A 24115-nucleotide genomic window follows, 5' to 3' on the forward strand; every position below is an offset into this window, starting at 1 on the left:
CATGGATCGTGTATGTTATGTATCTATGTCTATATATAGGGTATAAATACATGGATCGTGTATGTTATGTATCTATGTCTATATATAGGGTATAAATACATGGACCGTGTATGTAATTATTATATGTATCTTGTGTGATATGCAATTGTCATATGTGTATTATGTTTGTTTAATTTACGAACAAAGTAAATGTCAATTGAAATACGAATTTTACTTTAATCAACAGGTGAACTTCACGAGTCCTGTCATCATTCGTGACGTCACTACTCAGGGCCGTAATGGCTGCTGCCAGGACTGGGTCACCCAGTACAAGCTTCAGTACAGCACGGACTGTGTCACGTGGTTACCCGTTGGCACTGGAGCTGGAACGGTATGTTGTGACGTTTATAATGACGTTATTATTTACCAAATAAAGAATATTGTTAGCAACACCACAAATATAAAATTAAAAATAAGGATTCGAAAAAAGATATAAACACGACACGACTTTCTGGTTATAAAGTAAACATAATCGTGATTAAACAAAACACCATTTGTCAAATAGTTTGAGTCTTGAACGTTTTCTATAATACAGAGCGCGCATTTTTATATAAATGTACTGCTAAACATGATCACCTTATTTTAAACACATTTATTGATAAGACTCAATGAATACTACATACTTTATTGTTTAAAGAATGCGAGAAAGGAAGAAAAGAAAGATAATAAAATGATAACGATTACATGTCATGGTGTCGTTATAATGAAGCAAATTCGCGATACATTATATCAACATACAAATTGAATGACACTTACGTTTTGTGAGAATTTGGACACAATTCTCATATATTGGAAACATATATTCATTATACAAATAAACAAGAGGTCCAGAGGGCCTGTATCGATCACCTGTTTCATTTGTTACATGCAACTGACATATAGGTAACTTAAGACCAAATTTGGTAACTAGAACACAAGACATTTTAACATCTCTTAAACGGTTCTGAAGATATTGTTGTTTGAAACTTGAAATTTTAATGTTAAAGCTTTTAACTCATATTGACCCTTGACTCCCGACTTGCACTTAAAGTTGACCTATGATCTCATTACTGTAATAAAGAAAACAATTCACACAGCTGGTCTACATAACATGACCAAGTATCATGACTCTAGTCCAAATAGTTCTTAGGATATTGTTGTTTGAAGTTTTTAACATAATTGACACCAGTGACCTTGGAAGTAGGTCAAGGTCATGTTAATGAGGAAAATTTATAACACTTCATCCCTACCTACTGGCCAAATATCATGACCCTGAGCCTTATGGAAACTGAAAAGAAGATTGTTAAAGCCTTTGACTCATGTCGACCTTTGACCCCATTTTGCACTTAACGTTGACCTTTGACATCATTACTGTAAGTAAGAAAAAGATTTACACTGACTGTCTTAATAACATACCCAAGTATCATGACACTAGTCCAAATGGTTCTTAGGATATTGTTGTTTGAAGTTTTTAACATATTTAACCCAAGTGACCTTGAAAGTAGGTCAAGGTCATTTAAATGAGGAACTTTATAGCACTCCATCTTAGGTACCAACTGGCCAAATATCATGACCCTGGGACTAATGGAACTTGAGAAGAAGATTGTTAAAGGTTTTAACCAAAGTTAACATTTGAATCCCCGACTTGCATTTAAATTTGACCTTTGACGTCATAACTGTAACCGAGAAAAATATTCGCACTGCTGGTCTATATAACATAGTCAAGTATCATGAATCTAGTTCAAATGGTTCTTAGGATATTGTTGTTTGAAAAGTTTCACATAATTGACCGCTTTGACCTTGAAAGTAGGTCAAGTTCATTTTGATGAGGAAACTTTAAAGCACTCCATCCCAGGTACCTACTGGCCAAATATTACGAGCCTAGGTCCTACAGTTCTTCAGAAGAAGTCGTTCAAAAGAAAAAGTTGACGGACGGACGACGGACGCCGCAGTACGGCATAAGCTCACATGGCCCTTCGGGCCAGGTGAGCTAAAATTATCTTGCACAGTACCAAAATATTGCTTTCTTATATCAGCAGTTCAGACTGGTGTTGACAATTATTGGTATACATTTGACCCTTATAACACATTTCATAGAGTTCCACATAATCTACCAAATAGTGCTGGTTTTCATACAATCATCACGTCCACAAATATTATATATACATTCTGAAATTGATAAACTAAAGGGTTTTACCTCCACATCTGTTTAAACAAAAGTTTGAGTCAGTCTGGATTCCCTAATCGTTTGGCCCCTAGCACCACAGATGAGTCTTATACAGACTAAACAGCTGCACGATGAAGTGTAACTCATTTAAGGCAAACTATCAATTACTATCAATTACTATCAATAACTATCAATTAATATCAATAACTATCAATTACTATCAATTACTATCAATAACTATCAATTGCTATCAATAACTATCAATTACTATCAATAACTATCAATTACTATCAATAACTATCAATTACTATCAATGATTACCAATTACTATCAATAACTATCAATTACTATCAATTTCTATCAATTACTATCAATTTCCATCAATTACCAAATGTTGAAGGTACAATCACTGTTTTGGGTGTTATATTAAATCTGATAACATCACCAAATGTGTCATATAATCGAATTACTGGTGATGTGTATTTTATCTGATATATCATGTCTCCGTTGTATCATCCATTGTCTTGGAGTAACTATTCTTCTAAATATATAGAAATGCATTTTATTTTAAATAGAATGTAACCCCGAATGAATAATGTTGACAGTTTGTTTACGACATATAAAAGACGACGTCAAAGTCAATATTTCTTTGTGCCTGACAACAAGTGATCGTTGGATTCATTTTCGGAAAACAGATTATATTGTTTTTATTTCAAAAACAAGGCACTTATTGAAAGTGTCATATCATTCTTTTGTCATCAAAGAGTACGCAAAATGGTATACTAAATAACTGGTATAGAAAATGTTGTATATTTTTATAAAAGAGTGTGGAGAGTACAATTTATTATAGATATGATTATAAAACTTCTTATTTTTTAGTTTTAAGGCCATGAAGCATTCATTCAAATACATGTATGTGTATAATTACAGCAAACAAAATTCTCCAAATGCTGGACATGTTAATCATTTTCATATTTTGCTGATCTCTGATATGCTTTCTCTAAGTTATCGGGAACTCTAGACCATTCACTGAAAACAAAACTTTTCAATAGAAATAATGGCAAAAACCTATATTTGTATACACCCTAATTATAGAGTACAATTCGAAATATCATCTGGCAGTATACCAGTTTTGTTAGTGTACAAAGCGTTACAGCGTTATGCACGAATACGAGTAGGACTTTGGTTTCTGAGGAGAACCATTTAGAATGTCTCGACATCCGTGATTTCTTTTCAGTTTTAATAAGTATAAACATGTTATGGTTTTAAAAATGCATTAATTTTCTTAAAACAAATATAATTAATAGGTAATTGATAAATACACTTTTCACACAGACGTTTACGGGAAACACCGACCAGGATACGCAAGTCAAAAACTCACTGGGATGTGTTATTACTGCCAAGTGTATGCGACTCATTCCGCTCGTCTGGAACAACAACATTGCAGTTAGGATGGATTTCACCGGATGTAAGATCAGGCAGAGCCCGGCAGGAGGCGCCACCACCACCTCGCCTGTTCCGGCGACACAATCGGTTCCACAGCCGGCTGTTACAGCTCAAGGCTAGTGATCTTGACGTAGTGATATAGGATCCCAAAGTGCTTGTTTTTGATGACGTCACTCCCAGTGCTTTTAAATTATTCCTTCTGTTTTGTACTGTGTTCCTTTGTTTGCAAACCTTTCCTTAAATCCTATAGTTTCCCTGTTCCTTATCCCGCTTGTAATTCCTTACACATATTGTATATTTTCCCCATTTAATAATATATATATAACGTAACCACTTATGTAACTAAATTGTGTTGTGTAATTATAAAGACATTGGACCTATCAATATAGCAAACTTCATCTATCATCAATAATGCATTGTTAAGGTTAACGGTTATAACAAATGTGAATGTTCAAAATACGTCTTTATTGTGAGTTCTAAAATTCAAATATTTCTGCAATAAACGAGGACACCGTTGTATGCTTTGGTTGCTTAATTTCTTTGTTTTCCTTTGTTATTTTGTTTAAATATATATTTCCATAAAGAAACTCATTCAACTTAAATAATGTATGAACAGTATTTCTGTTCAGAATGTCAAATGTACAAACATGATTACACAAATGTACGGGTTATAAGACAGTCTTTATTATTTTTGATCACATCTTATATGGGAAGCTTTAGTTGACTTTTTATTTAACAAATAATGTTTAGGAAAAATGAATCGTTTAAGTTTTTTTTTGTTTGCCGTTGTGTCTACCAATCACCTGTTGCTCTTTGCCTTATAGCACAACTCATTCTGTCAAACTATATTAGCGAGAAGTCATATCCTGGTCCCATGCATGTCATTAATTGTACAGAACAAACGAACTGATTATATATCTGGCAAGGGTAATGATCTGACTTGTTTTGAATTTGATTGATTGAAAATTGATATAAAAGCGAAATAATGTATAATGATGATATCGCTAAGCAATTGCCTTCATTCTGTTGCTGACAAAATTCAACAATAAAAATGTAAGCATGGAATTAGGTATGTGTATAAGGGTGTACGACAATGTCTTTTTTATAAAGACATGCTACTTATTTAAACATTATTTTAGTCCACCATTGTGTTTGTGTGTACACAACCTTGTATTCACTAATGGTGTCAATCAAGTAACGTTAAAACCAGCGCCGTGTTACCTGTACAAATAGTACCTATGCTTTTACTGTAACCGTTCGAACCCTATTAGTTTTCCTAGTAAAACATGCCAATCCTGCAATGTTGTATAAACATTTCCTTCCTTATCCCGAAAATTATTCCTAATGTAACCTGCCCACCTGCAATGTTGTATAAATGTTTCCAGCCTTTTTCTGAAAATCGTTCCTTATATAACCTGCCATTCCTGCAATGTTGTATAAATGTTTCCAGCCTTATTCTGAAAATCGTTCCTTATATAACCTGCCATTCCTGCAATGTTGTATACAGGTAGCCTTCCTTATTCCAACAAGTTATGCCTAGCATAACGTGCTTATCCTGCAATGCTGTATAATGTATCTTTTTCGACTCCGAACAGGTGTTTGTGTAACTTGCCAATCCTACAATGTTGTATATAATTTAATCTTTCTTACTCCAAAATCGTTCGCCTTATTCAACCTTTGTATTATGCATTGTTGTTCTAATGTTTTCTTCTTAATCTCGCCATGCGGTGTCTAATTGGTTTTCCTCTAAAATTATCCTTTAAAGTCCAATGTTTTTCGTTTATGTTATTTAACGTGTAAAATGCCACCATATAACACGTATTCTTTGTGTAACCGTGTAAATCCTCTAACTCTGTTTTGGTTATAGAACTTTATACATCCCACTATCACGTTTGTTACTGACTTTATATTGTTATTTTCCAGCGTATGGTAATAATGATATAATATAACCTTATACAACATGCCCTCCTGTTTGAATAACATGATGTTTTCCACTTTTTTCTCGTGTTGCTAAATATGTTAAATTATTTCATATGTATTATTTCGGTGGTCTTTAACACAAGTGAAGTACAAATTATGCTATATGATATTATCTTTTCAAATATGCATTGTTAACCGAGAAATGTTTTTCATTACATAACCCAATTAATTAACACATTTAAGCAATGATGTTTTAATGACAAACATGCCATCTATTTCAACAAACATGACCAGTGAAAACAAACAACCCGTAACTTGTAAATTATGATAAAATGAAAACATGAGATTAGCTTTATATGGGCCGCGTCGGCCAAGTTATTAAGTCGTCTGCCATTCTGCTACCACGAGCCCTCCTATGTGGGACAGTCGCCAGGCTCAAGTTCAAGTTCTTTATTGACCAAAAGTCTTAAGACTTATAGGTACAAACTAATCATGATACATTGTACATGTATATATGTTATAGGAGAGTGACTATAAGCATACAAGTGCAAACTAAACAAAGAACATAATACAAAAGCACAAAAATTATAAATACGTGTAGCTAATTAATCAATTTCGCCGCTTAGTGGCTAGATATAAATATTTACCTAGATTTGACAACTCTTTGACATTATTTACAGATAAAAGTTGGACAAGTTTGTAAACAGAGGGACTCTTATAATAATACTTCTTTATATACTTTAACCTCAAATCATTATAAAAAGGACATACAAAAATGAAATGAAATTCGTCCTCGACGTCTCCCAAATCACATTTGCTACAGTTTCTATTTCTGCGAATGATATTATTGTGTCTACCCTTTTCGATATTCAGTTGATGAGACGACGTTCTAAATTTNAGGGCGAAAAAAGGGATAACAACAACAATAGGCACGCTATTGGGCAAATTCAAAAACATCGAACTTCAAACCACTGAAGAAAATAAATAATATCCAATGAGAACGTGACGGCAACCATTAGCTGTCGATCACCTTCATCAACCTGCTACGTGGAAGCCATACGTTGCTGACTTTACATGCGCAATCAGCAGTTGACATTAATCACGAAAAATGTGATATTTGTAACAAGCTTTTTATTACCTTTTTAACTGGAATATGGAAAACCGAGGGTTTGGAAAGCAGGGATGTTTTTTATAAAAAGGGAAGTTCATGACAGAAAGTATACACTTCCAACGTTAACATATAGCGTGTTAGCAAGCCGTCCATGTTGATTATGTTGTGAGTTAAGGTCGAGGCATGCGACTTATGCAGAACAATCTGAAAAGGAATTTCAGCCTACTATAAAACGTGTTGGTACTAAAGGTCATAGGCTGACGCTGATTACATTTATGTATGATTATTAAAACCCTACATGTGGCAAATCAAAGAAAGTTTTTTTTCAGGTTTAATTTAGATCAATGTAAAAGCAATTGAAATGGATGTATGACCGTTTATTAAGTAAGATATTTCAAATTGCTAGAACCAAAGGCCTGACATTTCTGCTCCAATGGGAATGCTTCATGTTATTCATTACAGTATGGTGATAAGAATTTTGTTCAAAATGAAATCTTTCGTGAAATACGACACGGAACAGAAGCAACGAAGCATCACTGCATGTTAAAACAAGAATATTTTTCAACTGCTAAACGATACTTAATTTGTTTTGTTGTGAGCTTTATTTTCACAAACTTATCATTCTCTTCAATATTTCATTGATACGCGAAAGCAAATTCTATTTAAATATATGGGATTTCTACAAATAATGAGTAAAATTGTCAGAAACAATCCGAGTGTTATTAAAATTTAGTCCAATAAAACATAAGACCATCATTCCTGTCCAAAATCAAATAAAGCGTCGGACGCCAGTATTCTAGTCAATACAACGATCTATGAATCAGTACCATAAATTAACAATCACAAACACCGTGAGGATTACATATTTCTGTCAAAACTCACGTTTAATGTTAGGAATGACGCATTACATTCAGGGTGGGTATTATAAAGTGCATATATAGTATAAGAGAAGTCAGTTTGTTTTAAAACATTTCCCTTAGGTTGTTTAGTATATATACATATGTATGTATATAAGTTTATAAGAGTATAAGAGAAGTCAGTTTGTTTTCAAACATTTCCCTTAGGTTGGTAAATATGGATATGTACCCAGGTTAGCATAGGTTAACATAGCACAATCGGTGACATATGTATGTGTGACGTTTCGATTACTAGCACGATATGTTCCCTTTAACCTTCCCAAGACAAAGTAATGGTAACTGGTATGTTATAAAGGTTGTTCAAAATGTACGGAATTGATAACGACTCAAGGTGCACACCGTCATAGCGTAGCCGACTCGACGGTCGTTTGGTTCTTGATCGTACATATTTTACATTTATAAAGAGGCCCCTACATGAGTGGTTATGTCATATTGAATTAATTAAACAAGTTCAATAATTTGATATCACACGAACCTTTGAACAAGTTTAATAATTTAAATATGACATTGACACGGATGTAAGATTCCAGATTTTTTGCTTTAAAAAAAAAAGAAAATTAACAGTTTTAACTGCAAAAAAGTTATAATAACAAAACCCACACTTCAAAATAATTTAGAATAGCAGTAAATGTATCAAGTAGTATAGTAAATAAAAGTACATGTCGTAGTTTGAGTGGCGTATGAATACGTTTTTATTGTTTTGACCAATAGTTGCACTTTTTGGTTTTATCACCATGCCATCACTATTTCACTGGTTGTGCTTTATGAACCGGGCCACTTTATAAGAAGCCATTATTCTTGTTTTCAATTACACACTCTTTGGAGCATGTACTCCTTTTTGGGATCACACTGATATTCTAGTCCAAAGCTGTACACTTCGTTAAGAATCAGTATTCAAGTCCATAGCTGTACACTTCGTTAAGAATCAGTATTCTAGTCCATAGCTGTACACTTCGTTAAGAATCAGTGTTCTAGTCCATAGCTGTACAATTCGTTAAGAATCAGTATTCTAGTCCATAGATGTACAATTTCGTTAGGAATCAGTATTCTAGTCCATAGCTGTACACTTCGTTAGGAATCAGTATTCTAGTCCATAGCTATACACTTCGTTAGGAATCAGTGTTCTAGTCCATAGCTGTACAGTTCGTTAAGAATCAGTATTCTAGTTCATAGCTGTACAATGCGATAAGAATCAGTATTCTAGTCCATAGCTGCACACTTTGCTAAGAGTCAGTATTCTAGTCCATAGTTGTACACTTCGTTAGAAATCAGTATTCTAGTCCATAGCTGTACACGTCGTTAAGAATCAGTTTTCTAGTCTAAAGCTGTACACTTCGTTTAGAATCAGTATTCTAGTCCATAGCTGTACACCTCGTTTATAATCAGTATTCTAGTCCATAGCTGTACACTTCGTTTAGAATCAGTATTCTAGTCCATAGCTGTACACTTTGCTAAGAGTCAGTATTCTAGTCCATAGTTGTACACTTCGTTAAGAATCAGTATTCTAGTCCATAGATGTACACTTCGTTAAGAATCAGTGTTCTAGTCCATAGCTGTCCAATTCGTTAAGAATCAGTATTCTAGTCCATAGCTGTACACCTCGTTAATAATCAGTGTTCTAGTCCATAGCTGTACACTTCGATAAGAATCAGTATTTTAGTCCATAGCTGTACACTTCGTTAAGAATCATTGTTCTAGTTCATAGCTGTACACTTTGTTCAGAATCAGTTTTTTAGTCCATAGCTGTTCACTTCGCTAAGAATCAGTATTCTAGTCCGTAGCTGTACACGTCGTTAAGAATCAGTATTCTAGTTCATAGCTGTACAATGCGATAAGAATCAGTATTCTAGTCCATAGCTGTACAATTTCGATAGGAATCAGTATTCTAGTCCATAGCTGTACTCTTCGTTAGGAATCAGTATTCTAGTCCATAGCTGTACAATTTCGATAGGAATCAGTATTCTAGTCCATAGCTGTACTCTTCGTTAGGAATCAGTATTCTAGTCCATAGCTGTACAATTTCGATAGGAATCAGTATTCTAGTCCATAGCTGTACTCTTCGTTAGGAATCAGTATTCTAGTCCATAGCTGTACACTTCGTTTAGAATCAGTATTCTAGTCCATAGCTGTACACCTCGTTAATAATCAGTATTCTAGTCCATAGCTGTACACTTTGCTAAGAGTCAGTATTCTAGTCCATAGTTGTACACTTCGTTAAGAATCAGTATTCTAGTCCATAGATGTACAATTTCGTTAGGAATCAGTATTCTAGTCCATAGCTGTACTCTTCGTTAGGAATCAGTATTCTAGTCCATAGCTATACACTTCGTTAGGAATCAGTGTTCTAGTCCATAGCTGTACAGTTCGTTAAGAATCAGTATTCTAGTTCATAGCTGTACACTTTGTTCAGAATCATTTTTTTAGTCCATAGCTGTACACTTCGTTAAGATTCATTATTTTAGTCCATAGCTGTACACTTCGTTAAGATTCATTATTTTAGTCCATAGCTGTACACTTCGTTAAGAATCAGTGTTCTAGTTCATAGCTGTACACTTTGTTCAGAATCATTTTTTTAGTCCATAGCTGTACACTTCGTTAAGATTCATTATTTTAGTCCATAGCTGTACACTTCGTTAAGAATCATTGTTCTAGTTCATAGCTGTACACTTTGTTCAGAATCATTTTTTTAGTCCATAGCTGTACACTTCGTTAAGATTCAGTATTCTAGTTCAAAGCTGTACACTTCGTTAAGAATCAGTGTTCTAGTTCATAGCTGTACACTTTGTTCAGAATCAGTTTTTTAGTCCATAGCTGTACACTTCGCTAAGAATCAGTATTTTAGTCCATAGCTGTACACGTCGTTAAGAATCAGTTTTCTAGTCTAAAGCTGTACACTTCGTTAAGAATCTGTATTCTAGTCCATAGCTGTACACTTCGTTCAGAATCAGTTTTTTAGTCCATAGCTGTACACTTCGTTAAGATTCATTATTCTAGTCCATAGCTGTACACTTCGTTAAGAATCAGTATTCTAGTTCATAGCTGTACAATGCGATAAGAATCAGTATTCTAGTCCATAGCTGTACACGTCGTAAAGAATCAGTATTCTAGTCCATAGTTGTACACTTCGTTAAGAATCAGTGTTCTAGTTCATAGCTGTACACTTCGTTAAGAATCTGTATTCTAGTCCTTAGCTGTACACGTCGTTAAGAATCAGTATTCCAGTCCATAGCTGTACACTTCGTTTAGATTCAGTATTCTAGTTCACAGCTGTACACTTTGTTCAGAATCGGTTTTTTAGTCCATAGCTGTACACTTTGCTAAGAGTCAGTATTCTAGCCCATAGCTGTACACGTCGTTAAGAATCAGTATTCTAGACCATAGCTGTACACTTCGTTAAGGTTCAGTATTCTAGTTCAAAGCTGTACACTTTGTTCAGAATCGGTTTTTTAGTCCATAGCTGTACACATCGCTAAGAATCAGTATTCTAGTACATAGCTGTACACGTCGTTAAGAATCAGTATTCTAGTCCGTAGCTGTACACTTCAGTATTCTAGTTAACAATTATGCGTATCTGAACGAGCACATATTAAGAATCAGTATTCTAGTCCAAAGCTGAACACTTCGTTAAGAATCAGTATTCCAGTCCATAGCTGTACACGTCGTTAAGTATCAGTATTCGAGTCCATAGCTGTACACTTCGTTAGGAATCAGTGTTCTAGTCCATAGCTGTACACGTCGTTAAGTATCAGTATTCTAGTCCATAGCTGTACACCTCGTTATGAATCAGTATTCTAGTCCATAGCTGCACACTTCGATAGGAAACAGTGTTCTAGTCCATAGCTGTACATGTCGTAAAGAATCAGTATTCTAGTCCATAGTTGTACACTTCGTTAAGAATCAGTGTTCTAGTTCATAGCTGTACACTTCGATAAGAATCAGTATTTTAGTCCATAGCTGAACACTTCGTTAAGAATCAGTATTTTAGTCCATAGCTGTACACTTCGCTAAAAATAAGTATTCTAGTCCGTAGCTGTACACGTCGTTAAGAATCAGTTTTCTAGTCTAAAGCTGTACACTTCCTTAAGAATCAGTATTCTAGTTCATAGCTGTACACTTCGTTAAGAATCAATATTCTAGTTCATAGCTGTACACTTTGTTCAGAGTCAGTTTTTTAGTCCATAGCTGTCCACTTCGCTAAGAATCAGTATTCTAGTACATAGCTGTACACGTCGTTAAGAATCAGTTTTCTAGTCTAAATCTGTACACTTCGTTAAGAATCAGAATTCTAGTCCATAGATGAACACTTCGATAAGAATCAGTGTTCTAGTCCATAGCTGTCAACTTTGTTAAGAATCAGAATTCTAGTCCATAGATGAACACTTCGATAAGAATCAGTGTTCTAGTCCATAGCTGTACACGTCGTTAAGAATCAGTTTTCTAGTCTAAAGCTGTACACTTCCTTAAGAATCAGTATTCTAGTTCATAGCTGTACAATGCGATAAGAATCAGTATTCTAGTCAATAGCTGTACACTTTGCTAAGAGTCAGTATACTAGCCCATAGCTGTACACGTCGTTAAGAATCAGTTTTCTAGTCTAAAGCTGTACACTTCGTTAAGAATCAGAATTCTAGTCCATAGATGAACACTTCGATAAGAATCAGTGTTCTAGTCCATAGCTGTCAACTTTGTTAAGAATCAGAATTCTAGTCCATAGATGAACACTTCGATAAGAATCAGTGTTCTAGTCCATAGCTGTACATGTCGTAAAGAATCAGTATTCTAGTCCATAGTTGTACACTTCGTTAAGAATCAGTATTCTTCTCTAAAGCTGTACACTTCGTTAAGAATCTGTATTCTAGTCCATAGCTGTACACCTCGTTATGAATCAGTATTCTAGTCCATAGCTGCACACTTCGATAGGAAACAGTGTTCTAGTCCATAGCTGTACACGTCGTAAAGAATCAGTATTCTAGTCCATAGTTGTACACTTCGTTAAGAATCAGTATTCTAGTCCAGAGCTGTACACTTCGTTAAGAATCTGTATTCTAGTCCATAGCTGTACATGTCGTAAAGAATCAGTATTCTAGTCCATAGTTGTACACTTCGTTAAGAATCAGTATTCCAGTCCATAGCTGTACACTTCGTTCAGAATCAGTGTTCTAGTCCATAGCTGTACACGTCGTAAAGAATCAGTATTCTAGTCCATAGCTGTACATGTCGTAAAGAATCAGTATTCTAGTCCATAGTTGTACACTTCGTTAAGAATCAGTATTTTAGTCCATAGCTGAACACTTCGTTAAGAATCAGTATTTTAGTCCATAGCTGAACACTTCGTTAAGAATCAGTGTTCTAGTCCATAGCTGTACATGTCGTAAAGAATCAGTATTCTAGTCCATAGTTGTACACTTCGTTAAGAATCAGTATTTTAGTCCATAGCTGTACACTTGGTTAAGAATCAGTATTCTAGTTCATAGCTGTACACTTCGTTAAGAATCAATATTCTAGTTCATAGCTGTACACTTCGATAAGAATTAGTATTTTAGTCCATAGCTGTACACTTCGTTCAGAATCAGTGTTCTAGTCCATAGCTGTCAACTTTGTTAAGAATCAGTATTCTAGTTCATAGCTGTAAACTTCGATAAGAATCAGTATTCTAGTCAATAGCTGTACACTTTGCTAAGAGTCAGTATTCTAGTCCATAGCTTTACACGTCGTTAAGAATCAGTATTCCAGTCCATAGCTGTACACTTCGTTTAGATTCAGTATTCTAGTTCACAGCTGTACCCTTTGTTCAGAATCAGTTTTTTAGTCCATAGATGTACACTTCGCTAAGAATCAGTGTTCTAGTTCATAGCTGTACACTTTGTTCAGAATGAGTTTTTTAGTCCATAGCTGTACACATCGCTAAGAATCAGTATTCTAGTACATAGCTGTACACGTCGTTAAGAATCAGTTTTCTAGTCTAAAGCTGTACACTTCGTTAAGAATCAGTATTTTAGTCCATAGCTGAACACTTCGCTAAGAATCAGTATTCCAGTCCATAGCTGTACACGTCGTTAAGTATCAGTATTCGAGTCCATAGCTGTACACTTCGTTTAGATTCAGTATTCTAGTTCACAGCTGTACACTTTGTTCAGAATCGGTTTTTTAGTCCATAGCTGTACACTTGGTTAAGAATCAGTATTCTAGTTCATATCTGTACACTTCGATAAGAATCAGTATTATAGTCCATAGCTGTGCACTTTGGTAAGAGTCAGTATTCTAGCCCATAGCTGTATACGTCGTTAAGAATCAGTATTCTAGACCATAGCTGTACACTTCGTTAAGGTTCAGTATTCTAGTTCAAAGCTGTACACTTTGTTCAGAATCGGTTTTTTAGTCCATAGCTGTACACTTCGATAAGAATCAGTGTTCTAGTCCATAGCTGTCAACTTTGTTAAGAATCAGTATTCTAGTCCATAGCTGTACACTTCGTTAAGAATCAGAATTCTAGTCCATAGCTGTACACTTCGATAAGAATCAGTGTTCTAGTCCATAGCTGTCAACTTTGTTAAGAATCAGTATTCTAGTCCATAGCTGTACACTTTGTTAAGAATCAGTATTCTAGTCCGTAGCTGTACACTTCAGTATTCTAGTTAACAATTATGCGTATCTGAACGAGCACATATGTCTAGTTGCCATTGACACAAACAATGTTGAGTGGAAGTACTCATACGTTACAATCAACGTTAATGGTTTAAGTCAACAATCATACAAACAATTTGGAGGTAGTATTTAAGGTAACGAAGTTAACTACCACGTTAGTAATGCTATTATTAACCGTATAGGGCGTTATGTGTAAACTATCCAGCCCTATATATTTAAATATACTTTTGTATTCCTACAAATATACGCATCGCTATGCATACAAATGTGAACGTTTGTCTCAATTTGAAATATTTTGAAATATCAGTTAAAAAGATTCTCATCGCACCCTATTATAAAGAAGACAGCACCCTTGTTGTATTCATATTAAAGGTAGAGCTATTGATGAAAGAATCATCTGCAACATTTAAACCCTCAAGTTATAATTGCGACATTGGTCTTTATCCATCTTTGCAGATATTTGCAGAAATCCATTAATGATAGCACAAGGTCACGTGACATCCGTATCAACATCCAGTGATTATGGATCTATCGACCCTAAGAACGTGTACGACGCCTCCAGAGCACTACTGAACACTACAGAACAAACGTTGACCAACAAAACCGTCCTGAATGGCGCCTGGGTGGCCGCCACTAACGACAGAAACCAGTTTATACAGGTAAACATACAAGACAGCAAAACACTCGAAGACAAAATCAGAATGCAATGTCGACACGCGTAAACAACAACAACAACAACAATAACAACAACAAAACAACAAGAGGATTGGAGGAAACAACAAAAACTAGCAAAAGCCTCGACATGAAAACCTGAAGCAAAATCTGAGATTCGAAACGATGCTTGCATTGCATGATGCTTTCAAATGTATGTTTGTTCATTCACAAAATTCATTGTGAAAAAGTTAGATATATCATACAGTCTTTAAAACAGCTGCTGTCAGACATAATAACCTGGTTACGCGAATCTTTCTTTCTTATCTAAAATATGCTTAACATTTCGTTTCGTATAAGGATTGACAACGTAGATTGATCCGGGATTTGAGACACAGACGATTGATGTTATACGAACTAGTCATACACCTACGAGCCTACAGTACGAACAAACACTCCTGTGTATCGAACACTTATATTCCTAAAAAAACATAATATATTACGCTTTATAATCCACAAAAATATGAAAATTTTATCAGTTCTCCCAACGTTCCAAATTTTAGAGTGACTATAGTAAAGTGTTAGCATACAGGTACAATGTACCTCGTGGATCTTAATAATGTTGAATATTCAACCGATATTATTCTCACAGCTTTTCCAAATATTCAAATTTCATGCAATAAATAATACCGATGTACAAAAAAAACGGCAATATCAAACTTTCGTTCATGATACATGCTGAGTTATATTTTCTTTTTTATTATTTACTAAAAAAACCTGACTAAATTTGACACTTTGTTCGAATTCGAAATAGGGCATTGCAGCTTAATAATGGATGTGTTACGTTATTATTTTAGTATGGTGAAACATCTGTATGATAAGACGTTCAATATTCCAGGTGAACTTCAGTGTGCCCCACCTAATAAGGGGCGTGACGACCCAGGGAAGGAACGGCTGTTGTAAGGACTGGGTTACACAGTACGCCGTCCACTACAGCTACGACTGTCAGCACTGGGTGGCTGTGGGCGGGGCTAACGAAACGGTAGGTGTAGGCGGTGTGAACGAAATGGTGTGTGTGGACAGGACAAAGGCATTGGAGTCATGTGCGAGTTGAAATAGATGGTATACATAGGCGGGGCTAGCGAAACGATAGGTGTAGGCTATGTGCACGAAATGGTGCATGTGGACAGGACAAAGAAAACATGGACAAGGGCGGGTTAAAATAGGTGGTATAAATAGGCGGGGCTAGCGAAACGATAAGAGTAGGCTGTATGAACGAAATTATGTATGTGGACAGGACAAAGGCATTGGCGTCATGGGCGGGTTGACATGGATGGTAAAAGTAGACGGTCAAAATTCAGACGTAGTTGTGATTATGGAGAATGATGAAATAGTAGGAATGGTCTAATATACACTGCTTACCTATTGTTGAGGACGGAGTGAACTATTTGTTTGTTTTAGCGGGAAAAATACGATAAGTAAGGTCAGTCAAAGGACCACATCTTATAGATTTTGGTCAATTAAAGGGGCCAGATGTTTAGATCTAGGTCATTCATAAGACCTTTTTTTTTTATTAAGGTCAGTGAAAAGTACCCCGATTTTTAAATTAAGGTAAGATATTCCGGTTTTTAGATTTAGGTTAGTCATAGGAAAAACATGTGCGTACAATGTAGATATATTGCAGGTATCGTAGATTATATGAAACTCTATTTGTCTTGACGTTATTTAAAAAAAATCGTATTAAGAATTCATAATCCTGTAACACCTTACTATACGTTACTAGCTGTTTACCGGGAACAGTGACCAGGACACACCCGTCACCAATGATCTTGGCTGTCCTCTCTGGGCCCGATGTGTGCGCATCTACCCAAGACAATGGCACAAAAATGTCGCCATGCGCATCGACCTTCTAGGCTGTCCAATCAAACAGCTTCCAGGTATTCCTATCCTTATTTCTATCAACTGTTTTAGAATAATGCACATTTGTAGTGTTTTCTTTTCTTTTGATGTCCTGTTTAATTCAAACTTAATTGTCCTAGGCTATATTCCGATTACCATGGCTTCCTTTTCGTAAATGTTCAAACGGATATCACCGGGGAGAACAAACGAACATGGATCAACAAGTACGATATATTCCAAAGAATTCGTGATGGCAAAAACATGTTTCCATATTTGTCATCAACCTGAATATATCCAAATCTTGAGCGTAAAGTATAGATTAGTTTGTTCGTCATAATTGACAGTTATTACGGAAAAGGTAAACTTGAAGCAAGCCCAAGATAAATACATGTAATTCCGTGACCTGAATTTGTCATGCAATCTTATTGTTCATTTTAAGTCACAAATAGGTTTATGTGAACGTTAAATATAGACATAACAATACATACCATTTCGTAAAAATGATAAGCAGATTATAAGTGAGATGTTTACAAAATTGAATACACATAACCGGTATATAGAATATAACGGTTGTCAACAGTTACGGTTACTTAATGTTATGCTATATAATACGGTTAAAATAGAAACTTAATACAGATGTATATTATACCGACAATCATGTGATGGTAGCCCAACTGCTTTATTGAAAAATATGAATCAACACTGTCTGTCTGTTATGTTTATAAATTAAACTTGTTTAGCGCCGACGACTTTACCAACACCAACAAGTACCCAGCCATCGACAGCTGCCCCCACAGGGGCGCCCGTGACGTCAGCTAACACCGCCACCTATCTGACCCTGTCAACTCACATGACCCCTCCACCCAGGACACCAGCCGCCTTCTACAACACCAAGGATCCTATTGACTGCAAATTCTCTCTCAGTACCTTCAACTGTTCAATACCCATAGTGCACCAGCACTGTCCTCTCTCTTGTGGTAAGAAAAGGAAATATTTGTTTTATGAACTGAACCTAGAACATGTTAAGCATTATTGTGGAAGGAACGCAGCTGATCGTCGTTAAGCCAGCCACTTTCTTTATCACGAGACCGCTAAATGCATTTAATTCGTGCTAGGGTTCATGAAATATTTTCCTGTTTTGACGTCTCTTTGGATCTGCTGTTATCTTCACTCATTTGAGTTTCTGTTTTAGTACTTTTAAATTGACGCAATGGTAGATTTGTCCATGCGAATTAAGGCTGTGATATTCGTTGCAATTGTTTTGACGCTGGTTGAGTTTTTTTGTTAATATAGCAAGAAATATTTCAATTGATATGTATATATATATATTTATGATTTGACCCCCAAATAATGTTCAGGAACATATCACTGACACTATTCTTATTCACTAAGCTATACAATGGGGAACTCACAAAAAAAGATGACCTGGCACCAAAAGATTATATTTTACTTTTAGGGTTAAAATCTTAGTATTGAAGCATACGCAATCTTATTGTATCTAATTCTACAATACAAAGCCATAATTTTATAACATTTCAAACAAAACCAATTTCACCATAAAACATTACACTTACCAGCAGGTATAATAAAATGAACCTATGATTTTTATTTCCTAATGCTACAATGTATATAGTTGTTTCGATGTCGATTTGATTCATTTTGAATTTATTGTATTTGCATTCGTTAGCTGGGCGATTTTCAACGACACCTGTTGTCACAACCACAATGTCTTCAACAACGTCGGGCATGTCTTCAACAACGTCCGGTATGTCTTCAACAACATCTGGTTTGTCTTCAACAACATCTGGTTTGTCTTCAACAACATCTGGTTCGTCTTCAACAACGTCTGGTACGTCATCAACAACATCTGGTATGTCTTCTACAACGGCTGGTATGTCTTCAACAACATCTGGTATGTCTCCAACAACATCTGGTTTGTCTTCAACAACATCTGGTATTCCTTCAACAACATCTGGTTTGTCTTCAACAACATCTGGTATGTCTTCAACAACATCTGGTACGTCTTCAACAACATCTGGTTTGTCTTCTACAACATCTGGTATATCTTCCACAACGGCTGGGATATCTTCAACAACATCTGGGATTTCTTCAACAACATCTGGTATGTTTTCTACAACGGCTGGTATATCTTCAAAAACATCTGGTATATCTTCAAAAACGGCTGGTATGTCTTCAACAAAATCTGGTATGTCTTCAACAATGGCTGGTATATCTTCAACAACAGCTGGTATGTCTTCTACAACGACTGGTATGTCTTCAACACCGGCTGGTAAGTCTTCAACAACATCTGGGTTGGCTTCAACAACGTCGGGTATATCTTAAACAACATCTGGTATATCTTCAACAACGTCTGGGATGTCTTCAACAACATCTGTTATGTCTTCTACAACGGCTGGTATATCTTCAACAACATCTGGGATATCTTCAACAACGTCTGGTACGTCATCAACAACATCTGGTTTTTCTTCAACAACGGCTGGGAATTTTTCCACAACGGCTGGGATGGCTTCAACAACATCTGGTTTTTCTTCAACAACGGCTGGGACGCCATCAACAACATCTGGTTTGGCTTCAACAACATCTGGTGTGTCTTCAACAACATCTGGCATATCTTCAACGACGTCTGGAATGTCTTCAACAACAACTGGTTTGTCTTCAACAACGGCTGGGGCGTCATCAACAAAATCTGGTTTGTCTTCAACACCGGCTGGTACGTCATCAGCAACATCTGGTTTGTCTTCTACAGCATCTGGTATATCTTCAACAACGGCTTGTATGTCTTCAACAACGGCTGGGACGGCATCAACGACATCTGGTTTGTCTTCAACAAAATCTGGTATGTCTTCAACATCATCTGGTACGTCTTCAACAAAATCTGGTATGTCTTCTACAACGGCTTCTATATCTTCAACAACATCTGGTTCGTCTTCAACAACGTCTGGTATATCTCAAACAACGTCTGGTATGTCTCCAACAACATCTGGTTTGTCTTCAAAAACATCTGGTTTGTCTTCAAAAACGGCTGGGACGTCATCAAAAACATCTGGTTTGTCTTCAACACCATCTGGTATGTCTTCTACAACGTCTGGTATGTCTTCAACAACATCTGGTTTGTCTTCAACAACATCTGGTTTGTCTTCAACAACGTCGGGTATATCTTCAACAACATCTGGTATATCTTCAACAACGTCTGGAATGTCTTCAACAACATCTGGTTCGTCTTCAACAACATCTGGTATATCTTCAACAACGTCTGGTATGTCTTCAAAAACATCTGGTATTCCTTCAACAACGCCCGGTTTATTCTCAATCCCGTCAGCTTTGTCTTCAGGAATACCATCATCAACAATAACAACATCAGGGCAAATACATTATGGAAGAACAACACCACCGATAGCTGTTCTGAGTAACCCAACATCAACATCTTCAGCAATATTATCACAATCCACATCAGGTATGTCAACAACAACGTCCGGTTTGTCTTCAACTACGGTTGGTACGTCATCAACAACGGTTGGAACGTCATCAACAACGATTGGTACGTCATCAACAACTTCTGGTATGTCTTCAACAACGGCTGGTATGTCTTCAACAACGGCTGGTATGTCTTCAACAACGTCTGGTACGTCATCAACAACATCTGGTATGTCTTCAACAACGGCTGGTATGTCTTCAACAACGTCTGGTATATCTCAAACAACGTCTGGTATGTCTTCAACAACATCTGGTATCTCTTCAACAACGGCTGGTATGTCTTCAACAACATCTGGTTCGTCTTCAACAACGTCTGGTACGTCATCAACAACATCTGGTTTGTCTTCAAAAACGTCTCCTATGTCTTCAACAACATCTGGTTTGTCTTCAACAACGTCTGGTATATCTCAAACAACGTCTGGTATGTCTCCAACAACGGCTAGTATGTCTTCAACAACATCTGGTTCGTCTTCAACAACGTCTGGTATGTCTTCAACAACATATGGTTTGTCTTCAACTGCTGCTAGTACGTCTCAAACAACGTCAGGTACGTCATCAACAACGTCAGGTATGTCTTCAACAACATATGGTTTGTCTTCAAAAACGTCTGGTATATCTTCAACAATGGCTGGTGTGTCTTCAACAATGTCGGGATTGTCTTCAACTACGTCAACAATAACATCTTCAGCACAAACATCACCACGTATAGTAGTTCACAGCAATCCAGCAAAAACGTCAGGTTCTCCAGTAACAACCACAAAGACAAATACACCATATTCCTCACCATTGTTTGGTTCATCATCATCCGCACCCAAGTCCAGTACGCAAATGTCTACTCCAATAACCAGTACGTCAGCGTCAACGCCAACGTCAAGTAAGTCGGCGTCTACATTCATGTCCACTGCATCAGCGTCTACACCGATGTCCAGTACAACAGGATCAATACCAATGTCCAGTATAACAGGATCAACAACAATGTCCAGTATAACAGGATCAACACCAATGTCCAGTACTACAGGATCAACACCAATGTCCAGTACTACAGGATCAACACCAATGTCCAGTATAACAGGATCTACACCAATGTCCAGTACAACAGGACCAACACCAATGTCCAGTACTACAGGATCAACACCAATGTCCAGTATAACAGGATCAACACCAATGTCCAGTATGACAGGATCAACACCAATGTCCAATGCAACAGGATCAACTCCAATGTCCAGTACAACAGGATCAACACCAATGTCCAGTATGACAGGATCAACACCAATGTCCAATGCAACAGGATCAACTCCAATGTCCAGTACAACAGGATCAACACCAATGTCCAGTATAACAGGATCAACAACAATGTCCAGTATAACAGGATCTACCCCAATGTCCAGTACTTCAGGATCAACACCAATGTCCAGTACAACAGGATCAACACCAATGTCCAGCACTACAGGATCTACACCAATGTCCAGTACTTCAGGATCAACACCAATGTCCAGCACTACAGGATCTACATCAATGTCCAGTACGACGGGCTCAACACCAATGTCCAGCACTACAGGATCTACACCAATGTCCAGTACTAAAGGATCTACACCAATGTCCAGTACGACGGGCTCAACACCAATGTCCAGTACTACAGGATCTACACCAATGTCCAGTACTACAGGATCAACAACAATGACCAGTACTAAAGGATCTACACCAATGTCCAGTACGACGGGCTCAACACCAATGTCCAGCACTACAGGATCTACACCAATGTCCAGTACTAAAGGATCTACACCAATGTCCAGTACTACAGGATCAACACCAATGTCCAGTACTAAAGGATCTACACCAATGTCCAGTACTACAGGATCTACACTAATGTCCAGTACTACAGGATCAACACCAATGTCCAGTACGACGGGCTCAACACCAATGTCCAGTACGACGGGCTCAACACCAATGACCAGTACTACAGGATCAACACCAATGTCCAGTACTACAGGATTAACACCACAGTCCAGTACTACAGTCTCAACATCAGTGTCCAGTACTACAGGATCAACACCAATGTCCAGTACGACGGGCTCAACACCAATGTCCAGTACGACGGGCTCAACACCAATGTCCAGTACTACAGGATCAACACCAATGTCCAGTACGACGGGTTCAACATCAATGTCCAGTACTAGAGGATCTACACCAATGTCCAGTACGAAGGGCTTAACATCAATGTCCAGTACGACGGGCTCAACACCAATGTCCAGTACGACGGGCTCAACATCAATGTCCAGTACTACAGGATCAACACCAATGTCCAGTACTACAGGATCAACACCAATGTCCAGTACTACAGGATCAACACCAATGTCCAGTACTACAGGATCAACACCAATGTCCAGTACTACAGGATCAACACCAATGTCCAGTACTACAGGATCAACACCAATGTCCAGTACTACAGGATCAACACCAATGTCCAGTACTACAGGATCAACACCAATGTCCAGTACTACAGGATCAACACCAATGTCCAGTACTACAGGATCAACACCAATGTCCAGTACTACAGGATCAACACCAATGTCCAGTACTACAGGATCAACACCAATGTCCAGTACTACAGGATCAACACCAATGTCCAGTACTACAGGATCAACACCAATGTCCAGTACTACAGGATCAACACCAATGTCCAGTACTACAGGATCAACACCAATGTCCAGTACTACAGGATCAACACCAATGTCCAGTACTACAGGATCAACACCAATGTCCAGTACTACAGGATCAACACCAATGTCCAGTACTACAGGATCAACACCAATGTCCAGTACTACAGGATCAACACCAATGTCCAGTACTACAGGCTCAACACCAATGTCCAGTACTACAGGATCAACACCAATGTCCAGTACTACAGGATCAACACCAATGTCCAGTACTACAGGATCAACACCAATGTCCAGTACTACAGGATCAACACCAATGTCCAGTACTACAGGATCAACACCAATGTCCAGTACTACAGGATCAACACCAATGTCCAGTACTACAGGATCAACACCAATGTCCAGTACTACAGGATCAACACCAATGTCCAGTACTACAGGATCAACACCAATGTCCAGTACTACAGGATCAACACCAATGTCCAGTACGACAGGATCAACACCAATGTCCAGTACTACAGGATCAACACCAATGTCCAGTACTACAGGATCAACACCAATGTCCAGTACTACAGGATCAACACCAATGTCCAGTACTACAGGATCAACACCAATGTCCAGTACTACAGGATCAACACCAATGTCCAGTACTACAGGATCAACACCAATGTCCAGTACTACAGGATCAACACCAATGTCCAGTACTACAGGATCAACACCAATGTCCAGTACTACAGGATCAACACCAATGTCCAGTACTACAGGATCAACACCAATGTCCAGTACTACAGGATCAACACCAATGTCCAGTACGACGGGCTCAACACCAATGTCCAGTACTACAGGATCAACACCAATGTCCAGTACTACAGGATCAACACCAATGTCCAGTACTACAGGATCAACACCAATGTCCAGTACTACAGGATCAACACCAATGTCCAGTACTACAGGATCAACACCAATGTCCAGTACTACAGGATCAACACCAATGTCCAGTACTACAGGATCAACACCAATGTCCAGTACTACAGGATCAACACCAATGTCCAGTACTACAGGATCAACACCAATGTCCAGTACTACAGGATCAACACCAATGTCCAGTACTACAGGATCAACACCAATGTCCAGTACTACAGGATCAACACCAATGTCCAGTACTACAGGATCAACACCAATGTCCAGT

General features: G+C 37.3%; 2 protein-coding genes across 2 annotated transcripts in view; both read left to right on the forward strand.

Moving 5' to 3' along the window:
- Positions 1-4151, forward strand: part of LOC110445193 (mucin-5AC-like) — a 38512-nt gene extending 34361 nt beyond the window's left edge. The window contains exons 8-9 of the mRNA XM_021489674.1: positions 227-370; positions 3521-4151. Coding sequence (XP_021345349.1) covers positions 227-370; positions 3521-3751 — 375 coding nt within the window. The 3' untranslated portion in view covers positions 3752-4151. The remainder of the gene's footprint in view (positions 1-226; positions 371-3520) is intronic.
- Positions 4152-14700: 10549 nt separating this feature from the next.
- On the forward strand, positions 14701-17837 carry LOC110445194 (neuropilin-2-like). The gene is made up of 5 exons (XM_021489675.1): positions 14701-14883; positions 15774-15917; positions 16173-16268; positions 16659-16812; positions 17515-17837. Exons 1-5 carry the CDS (start codon positions 14701-14703, stop codon positions 17835-17837), a joined length of 900 nt encoding a protein of 299 aa, XP_021345350.1.
- The last annotated feature ends 6278 nt before the right edge of the window (positions 17838-24115 follow it).

This window comes from Mizuhopecten yessoensis, unplaced genomic scaffold, assembly GCF_002113885.1.
Source record: "Mizuhopecten yessoensis strain PY_sf001 unplaced genomic scaffold, ASM211388v2 scaffold2101, whole genome shotgun sequence".
In the NCBI taxonomy this organism is placed as follows: Eukaryota; Metazoa; Mollusca; class Bivalvia; order Pectinida; family Pectinidae; genus Mizuhopecten; species Mizuhopecten yessoensis.

What these genes read in the sequence shown, in the direction of transcription:
- LOC110445194 (XM_021489675.1), top strand. Translation starts at nt 14,701, where the DNA reads ATGATAGCACAAGGTCACGTGACATCCGTATCAACATCCAGTGATTAT. An exon ending in TGGGCGGGGCTAACGAAACG is followed by an intron (nt 15,918 to 16,172) that starts GTAGGTGTAGGC and finishes GTATGTGGACAG; the next exon opens with GACAAAGGCATTGGCGTCAT. An exon ending in TTATGGAGAATGATGAAATA is followed by an intron (nt 16,269 to 16,658) that starts GTAGGAATGGTC and finishes ATACGTTACTAG; the next exon opens with CTGTTTACCGGGAACAGTGA.